This window comes from Micromys minutus, assembly GCF_963924665.1.
Source record: "Micromys minutus genome assembly, chromosome: 30".
Classification (NCBI taxonomy): domain Eukaryota; kingdom Metazoa; phylum Chordata; class Mammalia; order Rodentia; family Muridae; genus Micromys; species Micromys minutus.
In genome coordinates this window covers 1,024,058-1,037,766 of record NC_137965.1, presented here as the reverse complement: position 1 = coordinate 1,037,766, position 13,709 = coordinate 1,024,058, and the positions used below count along the sequence as shown (strand labels likewise).

The following is a 13,709-nucleotide window of genomic DNA, read 5'->3' as shown; positions in this document are numbered from 1 at the left end:
CACTATTGTTACATGCTGAACTATACTTACTCCCAAATTCATTCAAGTCCTGAGCCCAATGCATTAGAATGTGGCTGTTTTGGAAGAAAGGGTCTGAGTCAAAAGGAGGTCATTAGGATGGGTTTTAAACTAGTGTGGCTGTACCCTTAGAGGGCATTTGGACACAATCAGATGGAGTGGTGGCAGACCATGTGAAGACATAGAAAAAGACAAAACCAGCTATCTTAGAGCCAAGGAGATAAGTCCTGCGGACACATTCATTCTGAACTTCTAACTTCTCAAAGTGAAAAAACAACTTCCTGTTCTTTAAGTCACTCAGCATGTGATGTGTTAGCTAGTTAACTATGATGGCTCTTTCCAGGTGGGGTTTGATGCTGATATTTGCTTGACTACTAGTAACAATTTTTATCACCATTGGCAGCTTTCTACAGTGTCGAGTTTTTTCCCCCCTTTATAACAAAAGTACGTTTAAGGGGCTACTTAGTATGTGTGTATAATAACATTATAACCCTCTAGCTTAGCGTATAGTGATTTTTCTAAATGAGTGATCGTTATAATAGTTATCACATGGTGATATTTCTGCACAGATCACCCCTTCTATATTAGATGAAATTTTACTGTAAGGAAGAACTCTCTCAAGTTTTCAAAATATTCTTTTATTTCACTGTGGCTTTGAGCCATCTATAGTCAGCTGTGGCCTTTTCAAGATGACTTCTGGCAATCTCTGATATGTTCTATCATTCTGTAAGAACACGCTTAACTTCTGTCACATTTTTTTTCAATTTCATTTTGTACATGATCTGTTCCTGTTCTAGAACCAAGCATTTCTTCAAGGGGCACTAGTTCTTTTAAAGGAGAATGGTGCTCCAGAAACCAAAGTCTTGTAAGTACTATGTGCTCATTGCTCCTAGCATTCCACTTCTCCTAGGTCTACAAAACTGGAGAAAAAACTATAGAACAACAGACACATAGATCATTTTACCCAGAAATTTTCGCAACCAAAAATAACTGTACATGTTGTTAGGCTTTAAATGCCACTTCTGCTAGAAATACTGTCTCATCCCATATATACCTCTGCAAATACCAGATATATATATATATATGTATATATATGTATATATATATATATATATATGCACACACATATATAATCTGTTTGTGTATGTATATGCATATTTTTCAAGCTGTTACAAAAATGGGGACCAAAATGGCCACTGGCATGGATGTCAGCCAATTCTGTTCTGAAGATAATACTCAATCCAGAATTAACAACCAATATTATAACCATGAAATTGGGAATTCAAATATTAAGGTTATATATGAAAAGTACAGAAGGCAGAGATCTAGGAGCTCATAGTTCATCTAATATCAGTTCATTAAGTACTGTTTGATACTTATGCTGCGGATGGAAATATTAAAAATCCAATGAAAATTTTTATAATCAGTACGCACAGTCTAATGTGGTGAGCATATTGGAAATGCTCGGAGTATTTATTAGGTAACTTACTAAGATTCACAAAAGGGACTCAACTTAGGGAGGGAAGATTTTTAAGAGGTCAGTACGTACGAGGATCATAGCAGAACAGAGCGTAAACTGCCATTATATACATGATCCAATACTGTATAAAATTACGTGCAACGTATAATCCAGTATTGTTTATTTCATGATGTACATCATTCAAACTTTTGTATAAAACTGAAAAAAAGAAGGCAATCGAAGAGAAAACCGAGGGAGATGGAACATCCGTATCCATGGCAAAGTGATGAGATTTTTCTCCTTTGTAGAGGGTACCAGTTGTGTTACCAGCACAATATTAGTAAGGTTAGTCTGGTAGTGTTGCAAAAGAAAATTCGTTGTCAAAACTGGAGTCAGGACGCAGGTAAGGAAGCCAGTCCCTGTAAGATATGATGGCTATACACTGAGGACATTAAACATAGGTTTAGTAAAGCACTGCAGGGATGGTGATAGCTTAAATCAAGATAGACTTAGAGGAGGGTATTTTGAGGTTTTTTTTTGTGTGGAAAACTCAGCAGCTCAACATGGCAGGCTTTTACATAGGGGCATTTCCCACGGTCTCCTCTTTGCGTGTTGAGACCCTAATAAGATGTCTTGTTAGGTCTAATACCAGTCAGAACGGAAAAGCTGGCCTCCAAACAAATATGCAATACCGTCGCCATACAACGGGTTGTGTGGGAGGGCAGCCGCAGAAGATGGCCTCTAATTCTAGGGAAGGAATGATGCACCTGGTATTTTTCCACTCCTGGTGACTCACAGCCCAAGATGGCGCCTGAAGCGGAAGTGAGGGGGCGTTGCAAAGAAAATGTGGCGTAATTCTTGTTTCAACATCGTAAACTCGGCGCCTCAGGATTTGTTTGCGGCAGGGCTCCCCATTCACACTTAAAGGCGCGTTTTATTTGGTGGGATGACGAGTCTTTCTCGGCTGCGCTGCCTCATTCATTCGCTCGTTCACGTATCCACGCCGGACCCCACACACGCGCACACACACACGCACACACTCATTTGAGCTCCGCGTTACGGCGCTTCGGCCCGCGGCGAGCGCGGACACGTCTGCCGAGCTGGAAAAGAGCACTCGAGCCTCGCTTCCGGCTGCAGGGGCGGGACCTCAGCCCTCAGCCGGGTGCGCGCGCCCACCGAACCCCGGAAGCGCGCCGCGGCGGCGGGGGTAGTGGGCGTGGCCGTGACCGGCCTGGAAGCTTCTGCCTGGCGACAGAGTTACCTAGGTAACAGCGGCAGAGGCGGGTCTGACGTCACGGGCGGCGCGCCTCCCGCACTGCGGCACTGGGCTGGCTGGACAGCGCGCGTCGCCTACAGCCGAGCCTGCCAAGCTGGGCTGCCGCGTCCCTCGTTCTTGACTGGGCGCAGGGAGCCGCTTCTCACCGCCCGGCTGTCCCTCCTCTCAGTGAGTATCCCGCGGGCGCGCTGTGGCGGGGGTTCAGGCCTGCCCGGTCCCCGGAGGCGGCGAGGGGGACTGCCGGAGACCCGGGGATGCCCGGGAGAGGGCTGCCGGAGGCCGGGGGATGCCCATGAGCGGCCTCTTCTTTACCGCTCGTTGTCCTCCGGTTCTCTTGCTCAGCCCGGAGCTCTGACGGACGGACGCAACCTTCGCCTTCCCGCCCCCAGTTCAGACTTAAATGTCCCCCCAAACTGTTGATTGTTTCCTTGTAGGTGACGGGCCGGATGCTCAAGACTGCCTCTCTTAATGACATTAGTAGAGAAAAGGATCTATTGTTAAGAATCCAATTGTATGGTCATCTCAATGGGTAAAGTCCTTAAAACAGAGGCTAGCCGGGAATCTATCAAAGAATTGCTCAGCCTTTATTATAACTGCGTAAACAAACATCTGTAGAAAGGTTTCCTCTGTGATTTCGGTTTTTTTTTTTTTTTTCGTTAAAGCCAAAAATGCGTACAGGTATGTAACCTGTTGCATATACAATTACTTGAGCTCTCTGGGAGAGAAGATTGATGTGAGGAAGATAAGGGAATTTTTTAAGGAATATTTGAAGCAAATTCAAATGCAAAAAGAATTTTTAGCAATATTTACAGGATTATTATTCGTGGGGACTATCACAGATTTATTGGTCGAATTACGCAAACATAATTTTTGTTCTTTTTCTTTTGTTATGAATTTTTGCTAATGGTCGAAGTGTGCCTGCCTTTTTATTCTTTTTTTTTTTTTTTTTTTTTTTTGCATTGATGTGTAAGCACATACTCCATGTTTTTTAGGAGGGAGGGAGGAAACGTAATCCAGTTATTTTTCTGCGTAGTCTCTATATTATAAAATATTAATTATGGTGTTGTTATTAATCAAATAAAATTACTACTTATCTGTGTTTTCTGTGATATGCATTAACATTAAAATTATTATTTCTGTAATTATGGTGTTATTAAATATTAATCTTTATCCAGTTATGCCTCAAATTAAAAAATTAGATCATTTAATATACATTTAATCTTTTATTTCTTAATTATCTATTTATTAAATGGACATAAAGTAATTTTACTGAACACCTGTGATGTGTGATTATTATTTTTTCAGTTTCTTTGTTCCCCTTTTAGTAAATGCCACTAATTGTTAATACCTCATCCAAAGTCATTTATCAAAATAACAGTTCTAGTAACTAGAACAAGTTAACTATCTTTTTTAAATTCAGAGACACAGACCCAGCGATGTAGTGTGTGTGTGTGTGTGTGTGTGTGTGTGTGTGTGTGTGTGTGTGTGTGCGCGCGCGCGCGCGCGCATGTGTGCATGTGCGCAGTTGCTCAAGAGCTCAAGCGCACGAGAATGCACGTGCATGTGGGGGTGCGCGTGTGTGTCTGTGTGTGGCGCAAGCGCGCGCTCATAAGAATGGGGAGGGGCGCGCATGCGTGTTCCTGTGTGGCGCAATGGAGCAAGCACTCAAAGAGGTGCAGGCAAGAACAGAAACGGCCTTTTTCTCAGTAAAGATAATCTTACAAATCTATAGTTCATTTCATTCTTAATGGTAAAAATGCAGAATGATTGCGCCCTAAAGTATTTCTTTCAGTGTTTTAACAATTGTATTAGAGAAACTGACTAAAGTGACAATGATAATTAAAAGAGGCGTGAAAATTTGTAAAGCGTTAAAATAATCTCTGCTTGCAGGTGACATGTTTAGCGAAAGTGTAAGTATAAAGTGAAGGTACAAAGACCAAATATATTTTATACAAATAATAAATAATTTGGAAATGTAAAATTTATTTATAACAGCACCCAAAATGGAATTGGGCGTGGTGTTATGTACCTATAATTCCAGAACTTAGGAGGCAGAAGCAGAGGATTGCAAGACAGGTCAAGTTTCAGACTAACACGGTGTTTCCTAACTGGACCCTGCTTCAAACACAACAAAACAAAACACACACACACACAAAACCAACAACAGAAATGCAGATCAGTGAAGGATTCGTACATTATAAAATTTGTATATCCCAAACTACTCACTTGTGGAAAATAACGACTTACGTCATTGTCACTTATTACATTTTAGGAGAATCAATATTGTTAAACACCTATTCTACAAATATATATATATATTGAGTTGTTCAGTTTAAGTCAAAGCACGAGTATTTTAAAACTGGAAAGACAACTACAATCCTTACTTGCAAGAACAGAACCTAGAAGACTAACATCCAAAAACAAAATTCAAGCACTTACACAGTAAGCTCCATTATCAAGCTGTAGTATTCAAAGTTCTAAAGCTATGCATAGAACTTGGTGGAAGAGAGTAAAGTCTAGAAATAGGCCCATTGTATACATGCCTCATTGGTTTTTCTTTCTCTTATGCCAAAGTGTGAGAACCAGAGTCTTGCTCGTGGCTAAGAACGTGCTCTACTGCTCAGCTTTACCTCTGTCCAGGTCAGATTATTTGTTATAAAATTGGCAATGTTATCACTGAAGAAAAGGATAATCTCAACAAAGGGTCCTAGAACAATTGAATGTTCATATAGAACATAATAACCACATAGTGTCTGGGAAAAAACTAGAAATTGATGGAAGAGGGCTGGGTGGTGACTCAGTAAATATCTGCCTTGCAAGTACAAGGGCCTGCATGCAACCACCTACACCCTGTAAAAAAAAGCCAGGTCTGACATGCGTTTATATCCTAGCATGGGGAAGTGAATCCCAACACTTTCAGCTTGATCAGGCAAGCTTCCTCAAGAAGTTTCAAGGTAGTGAGAGATCTTTTCTTTTAAAAAAATTAAAAAGTGTTGTTGGCTCCTGAGAAATGACACCCGGTGTCTTCTGGCCTCTACATATACACATGTACATGTACTTACCTTTGTGCATGAATACACACAAAAATGCATCAGTGGAATTCCTTTGGGCTTCACAGACATTACAGGATTTAGCCAATGTTATTGACTGTACTCCACCATTTAGCAGTTATGTCCTATTGCTGAAGACACTACACACTAGAGTTACAGAATATGTAGAGATCATATAGTAGTGAGTTGGTAATCTCATCCTTATTGTCTAGTGTCCATAGTGCTGGAAGAGGTGCTGAGCACACTACCAGAGTAGAAAAGTAGCCATCAGTCAGGCAACTGTAAACTCTGAGAACTCCTACAACAGCTTACCTGTAAAACATCCCCCCTCACTGTGACAGGAATGCTTGGGAGTAATCAGCCAGTGCTGGTTTGATTTAAGGCCCACTTTATAGCATGGACCATACACCTACTTTGTCACTGAAGCCAAGAACTCAAGTCAAGATAGGAATGGGCCTAAGGGGGAAAGCAGACCACTATTATTCTGTTAAATGAATTTAGCAATAAAATGACATCTCAGATACAATGCTATATGCATATATCAGGGCATTGATCAACTCTCATCAGAGACACACAACTAGTCAGTGTAAAAAATGAGGGACTTTATCGTGCTGTACCCTAAGTGTGTCTAGATCCCTCCCCTAAAGGAGCAAGGATCTATGCAGAAGAGGAAGTGGAAAGATAGTAAGAGCTGTAGGCTGTAGATGTCATCTAAGAAATAGTGTCTTCTAGATACAACATGTAAATACACATGAATTTACAGAGACTGAGACAGCATGCACAAAACCTGTATTAGCTCAAGCCACACAAAATCTTAGCATAGAGCAGGGGAAGTAGGCATGAAGCCCTGTCTAGCCAAAGTTAGTCATACTTGATAGTTTCTGGAGGTGGGAAAGTTGGTTTTTTTTTTCAGTAAGGTTTGACACTGGATGTACCAACCACATTCCAGGCAGGCTTCAAGTCAGGTCAAAAAGAGTTTACTACTGAAATGGAACACTATTGCACCAGTCACCTGGCAAGTTAATATCATAACATGCAGGGTTCGCTGCTGTGTAAGACCTTTGATGACTCATTGTCTTCAGCACCCTACATAAGAGCCTACACATAATCCACAGCAAGGGTACTCCCAGTTCAGTTCCAGTCTGATTTTCCCCACATCCTGTAACCAGAGTATGTGGTATCTTCAGTAACAGCATTGTACCTCCTAGTTCTGGTAGACAAACAAAACCAACAGTAATAGTTTGTATTATTTGAGCTTCTAGGGCTTCTACAGTCAACAGCTCATAGGGAGGTGTTCCATCTGTGACACTGATGGTTTCATTTACAGACATTATTTCTGAGAGTAGCATTTAGGGCACCTCTAGTTTGAGCTCTTTTTTATTTTCAATTTAAATTTTTTATTTTTCTAAGAGTACTATATTTGCATATTCCATCCCTGTTTCCCTTTCAGTTCCTCCCAATGTCTCCTCCACTCCCTATAAATTCCTGACTCCTTCTTCTTTCATTATTATACACACCACACACACACACACACACACACACACACACACACACAGAGCCTGCTGAGTCTATTTAGTGTTGTTCATAAGCATATGAGTTTAGGTTGATCACCTGAGACCGGCTTGGTTAATCTGTCACATGCCTCATCCCTGTAAAAGACTGATTCTCCCTCTCTTGGCAGCCATTGATTGCTTACAGCTCTTCACCAAGGATAAGGCCTTGTGAGATTTCCTCTATCCACACTGGTTCATCAGCTGGTATTGTCACTGTGCTGATCCTGATTAGGCAATTGTATTGTTGAGATTTTATGAGCTTCCCTGTCATATACATAGAAAACTATCCCAAAGCATATGTCCTTGTTTCTCGCTCTTAGAGCCTTTCCACCTCTTCTGCGATGCTCCATGAGCCGTAGTGTGGGAATTGCATTGTTGCCGTCTGTCAGTTGGGGATGGATGCCTCAAAGCTGGGTGTTGTCAATCTTGACCAGTTTCGATTTACACAATGATTTCTGTCTGCTGCAAAAGGGAGCTCTGCTGGGGGTGAGAGGTGGGCACAAGGGTGAGTATTGGGATGGAGTTGGACAGTACACGGTTAGGAAAGGTGCAGTTTTTCTCTGCAGCTAAAGTAACAGTTCTGTGTGACGTTTTCATACAGGCTTTGTTGACTCTTTACTCTCATGTCCACTCAGACCTTGTCCCCTCTGGTGTCCCCTACTTAATATCTGATATCGTTTACTGTCATTTTCTTGTCCTGACACTGTTCCATCCTTAGTGCCTTTTCTGACCCCATGGCTATTTCATGTATCCACCTCTTTAAATACTCCGACGAACCCACCCGTATCTAATCATTCAGAGCCAGGGTCTATGTATGCGAGAGAATATACAGTCATCTTTCTGGGCCTCTTACCTCATTTTTAGGATGTTTTCCTTTTCCATCCATTTCCTGTAAATTCCATTTTTAATGGCTGAATAAACTTATCAGTGTAATCTTATTTTTTAAATTCTTAGAGAATTTCTATAATTTATTTTCTACCTGATAATATTCTTTTATACATTTTAGGCTTTTACTGTTTTTTTTTTTTATCAAAAATTCTCTTCAATAATTTTGACAAAGTGGTATGTATTTATTAATTTGTCACAACTTTCTAGTTAATATTTACCATTTCATTGATACAGTTGGGAAGAATTTGACAATGACATTTCTGTTAGACTTGGCTTTAGAGCCATGGTTCCCAACCGATGGGTTGTGACTCCTTTGAGGGTTGAGCAGCCCTTTCATAGGAGTTGTAGATCAGATATTTACATTAGGCCTGTAACAGTAGAATAATTACAATTAGGAAATAGTGATGAAAATAATTTTATGGCTGTGGGTTACCACAGTATGAGGCACTGGATTACAAGGTCATAGTGTTCGGGAGGTTGAAAACTACTGGTTTAGAGTATAATTATGAGACAAGTTTAATAACCCATATTTGTTTTTTCTTGGTAAATTTGAAGTGTTTTATACTCTATAAGGTTTTTTAATATTTATTTATTTATTATATATAAGTACACTGTTGCTGTTCTTTAGACACACTCGAAGTAATTTTCCTTTTTTTTAAAAGATTTATTTTATTTATGAGTACACTGTAGCTGTCTTCAGACACACCAGAAGAGGGCACCAGATCTCATTACAGATGGTTGTGAGCCACCATGTGGTTGCTAGGATTTGAACTCAGGACCTCTAAAGGGCAGTAGGTGCTCATAACCACTGAGCCACCTCTCCATCCCTTAAAAAAAAAAAAAAAGATTTCTTTACTATATATAAGTACACTGTAGCTGTCAGACACACGAGAAGAGGGATCAGATCCCATTACAGATAGTTGTGAGCCACCATGTGGTTGCTGGGAATTGAACTCAAGACCTCTGGAAGAGCAGTCAGTGCTCTTAACCACTGGGTCATTTTCTCCAGTCCCCTCTAGGAGTTTTCTAAAACATATTTTAGCCAAATTAACATTCGGATCACTCTACTAGTAAGAAAATAGCAACTGAGCAATTAATTTGTTTCCAAAAAGCCTCTAAGAACTCTTATTAACTAACTTAGTTAATATTAAATTACTTTAAGAGATTTTTAATCTAAATTTACAAGTATAAATTCAGAGTGCTCATCAAATGTTCTAGGGAAGTATTATTCTATCCTAGAAAAATCTAATTGTCTTAGTAGTATTGAGGATCAATTATTATATACCGTTAAGTCTTAAGTTGTCCTGGACTGACATTTGTTGTTATGTGTTCTTTTCCTAGCCTGTTCCCTTCAAAGTAATCTTCTGGCTACCTTAGAACTAAAATTAACACTAATAACCTAGAGAAAAAAGCAGCACGTGAAGATTCAGAAGACAATGTCAGTATAGAGCCAGGCAGGCAAGAAAAGCTAAGTAAACGCTGCCCAGATCACACAGGACATGGAACAAGAAACTCCAGAGAAGGTGGATTCTGCACAGGAGAAAGTCAGAGGCAAGTCCCAGCCAGCAGATGATTCAGATGACGGCCGAGAAAAGGCTGGGGTAGACGGGAAAGGAGAACTGGCCGAAGCCTATCAGATGCAGGTAGCCGAAGAAATGGCAAAGGAGATCAAGAAGAAAATAAGAAAGAAGCTAAAGGAGCAGCTGGCCTACTTTCCTCCAGACACTCTGTTGCATGACGACAAGCTGGGCAGTGAAAAAAGGAAGAAGAAGAAGAAGAAAGTCCCAATGCCAGCCAAGCCTGAGACAAGGTACTCTCTCAAGTGTCTTTACCTCATCACACAAACAAACTCTAGGGTCTTCACGTCGACACACACAGACAATCACAGACCCATTCTAGTGTTTTCACATTGACACACACAGAAACACTCAAGTGTCTTCACATAGATATACAGAGACACGCACTAGTATCTTCATATCGACACACAGATGCACTCTGTAATTTAAGAAAGTTAGTGCTGTGTTTGGAAACATTACCACCGAAGTGATAATTGCCAATCTTTATGCAGCACCTGTGCCAGAGGCTTTATGGGACAACATCTCAATCTTTACAACATGCCTATGCGGGACATCAATGGCACGACCCCGTTTCTTCTATGAAGCTGAGTGATATAAGAGGCTGAGCCATAACAATGACAGTCTACCTCCAACATGTCCGCATTTATTTGCTTACACTGCTATGGAAGTAACAGGCCTGTTGACTATGATGGTTCATACATATAGTCCAGCACTTGGGCACTGAGACCCCTTTGTATGCACACACACTACTTTTTTGAAGTTAGATATGTTAATCTAGATTTTTCTTCCTTATTATACAGACAGTATTTGTTCACTGTAAATAGTTATCAATGATAATAACTATTAGCAAGTTAATATTTTAGTCTATTTTATATATTATGCTTACACACACACATACACACACACACACACACACACACAGTGTTTCTGAGACTATATTCACACTTATAAGGTCTCTGTAAGAAGTGGTGAGATTTTTAAACTGTCTTTCAAGTGCCAAACTCTTCCTTTCCCCTGCAGTCATCATTTACATAAGCAACTTGTACTTGGCTAGCTACTTTATCAGCCTTTATGTGACTAGCCTTTGGCAGTCGAGGTAATTTCCTCTTAAGCTCTCAGCTAAACAGAAATCCCATAATCTAGATGATCACTGTTTCAAGGATGTGTCAATATAAGAATTGTTTATATTATGTTACTCCAGAACAGAATAACTTAATACACACGTTGTCTCATACTAAGTCACCTCTGGCTTTCACAAGCTTCAGTCAGGATGCTAGTTAGGTTCAGATGTAACAAACGACACTCAGCTCTCCATAGAGAGCCTCAGAAGAGATGTTCCTGTGCATCATGAGGCTGCAGGCAGGCCTCAGGTCCTGGTGGCTTCTAGTCAGAGATACAGATTCTCAGCCACATGGATCAACCCATTGTGAAGTCCTCACCCAGGTGGCAACTTTCTTGCCCAGATCAAAGTTCTGAGAGAGTAATAGCAAGATAGAAATGAATCTTTTTAAAATAGCATATCTCTTCCCTATATACTACTGGAAGTGGGTGGCAAGGCCCAGCCGGTCTCACAGAGGAGATTCTTGAACCATGGCCGTCTTACAGGCTGCTCTCCATAGTGTGCTGTAGATCATTACCACATTCTCCAGTTTAATTCAAGTCATACCAAACATGATGGCGTCGTGCAGATGCAGCTGTTCTTTAACAGTAGTGTTTGTTACAAAACAGCATAGTATTCAAGAATAACTACTATAAGTATTTATCTAATCCTTTGATTTCCTGGTGTTCCTTTTTAAAAGATAAATGAATATGTTGGAAGTTAATTTTTTTAATTTGAAGACATGTTTTTTACTTCATAAATTTTGAACAAACTTTAATAGGATAGCTTCTATTCCAGGCTGCTACCTCTTACTGTTCCCATGTGGTACAAATTTTAATCAAGAATTCTGAAAAATGTAGTCTTACTCCTGCCCCTATAGAACAAAAGCAATGCACTTTTATCTAGAAATCAAAACTTGTATGGCTGAAATTTCTTAGAACAAACTTTGAAAATTTCTTTTACCTTTTAAGTCATTTAGAAATTCATTAATCTTTTAATTATCAGCAGGCTGGGGATGCTTTTGAATTCTGTATAGTTTAGGTACAATCATGAAATACTATTTTATTTTTCTGTTGTTTTTAGACAGTGTGACAGTTTGTAGCTGAGGCCAGCTTCAGATGTGCAGTCCTCATGCCTGAGCCTGCTCAGTATGAGGTTATCTGTAGAGTTCATAGTTTCGGCTTTGTTGGCTCCCAAGATAGGTCACACTTCATCAGGTATAAAATAGTGTCTGTGACTCCTAGTTTGACAGTCATTTTACTCTATAAGAAAATATTAGATGATGGCATTTTTATAGGAAAATGATTCTTTTCATCACTCACTTGCTATACCTTGAGTAACAAGTATAGATATCATTTGTAATGATTCATTCTTGGGCTTCAGCCCCTCAGACATCTGTGAAAGTACAGCTGAAGGTGAACAAAAGAAAGAAGGTCACCCTGAAGGATCTCACCACATGGAGGGAGTATGCTCAGCAGAACAGAATGCAGATTCCAGTGTACCAGAGAACACAAAGCCCAAACCCAAAAAGACAAAGAAGAAGACTAAAGCAGGTTTGTCACCAAAATTAAATAAAATTATGTGCCTTTGTGGGATAATGGGACTCTAGAAACTCTAGTTCTTAAAACTGAAGGATACAATTTAAAATAAGTCAAGATATACTATGTATCTTAATTCATAAGAGTAAGGTGTTCATTTGTTAATAATGAATTATTCACAATTATATGTGGGTGTATATAGTGAGATTATAGTTTTTTATTTAACTGTACAAGGAAATGATTTGTAGTACATTGTGGCATATTTTTTAAAGTACTGATTTTAGAATTGCACATGGTTATTTTGGTGAATAAAAGCTAGCAATGTTCTTCTGTCAACAGCATAAGAGAGTGGATTATAAGATTAACCATATGTAACCCCTAAGTATGACCGGTTACTACTGACTTTTCCTCCTGCTTTAGTTTCAGATGATAGTGAAGAGACTAATGGGGATGGTGTTCATGAGATAACAAGCCGAGACAGTCCAGTTCATCCCAAGTGTTTGCTTGATGATGACCTTGTCATGGGAGTCTACATTCACCGAACTGATCGGCTTAAATCTGACTTTATGATTTCTCACCCAATGGTAAAGATCCATGTGGTTGATGAACACACTGGCCAGTATGTCAAGAAAGATGACAGGTGATTTAAAAAATTATACCACCTTTAGGTTGAAACTGTGTAGTAGAAAGCATTTTTGCTGTCCTCTGTGGCTGAAAGTTAGTAGGCAGAGAACTGTGGACTGATGTCAGAGAATAGCTCTGTGGTTGTAGGTGTTCCTCAGCTCAATCAGTAAGCTCTACAGAAGAAATGGAAGGGATGCACCATCTTGAATATAGAGTCTATCAGGCTTACTAATTAGGTCATAAATTTGCATGGTAAATTTTGTAAGTGTTCTCATCCTTAGCCTCCCCCTTTTCATTGAAATTAGTGTGTTACATGGGTCTGGGGTGCTGCAAATGTATCTTGAATATGTTTTCCCCTAAGGTTGTATCTAGATAGAAACCATATTTGAATCTAAATACATAGGTTATAATAAGAGAATACACATACATAGGTTTAAAAGCCAGTAAAGTAAGTTGTTATTAAAGTAACTTTTATTTGTCAGATGTAATTGCCATCTTGGAGGCTGACTGCTGAATAAGTTCACCCTTTCTAGTTCTTTCTGAACTCAGGACGGTTGTTTCAACCCAGTTGTTCTGGCTCAAACACCTCTTCAAGATGACTGATTCAATTGGGCTTCTGTCAGATTC

General features: G+C 39.8%; 1 protein-coding gene across 1 annotated transcript in view; it reads left to right on the top strand.

Annotated features, from left to right (window-relative positions):
* Positions 1 to 2,809: 2,809 nt before the first annotated feature.
* AHI1 (Abelson helper integration site 1) overlaps positions 2,810 to 13,709 on the top strand; it is a 132,902-nt gene continuing 122,002 nt past the window's right edge. Inside the window, exons 1-4 of the mRNA XM_080941628.1 lie at positions 2,810 to 2,921; positions 9,586 to 10,054; positions 12,304 to 12,473; positions 12,879 to 13,098. Of these exons, the coding sequence (XP_080797754.1) occupies positions 9,744 to 10,054; positions 12,304 to 12,473; positions 12,879 to 13,098 (701 nt within the window). The 5' untranslated portion in view covers positions 2,810 to 2,921; positions 9,586 to 9,743. The remainder of the gene's footprint in view (positions 2,922 to 9,585; positions 10,055 to 12,303; positions 12,474 to 12,878; positions 13,099 to 13,709) is intronic.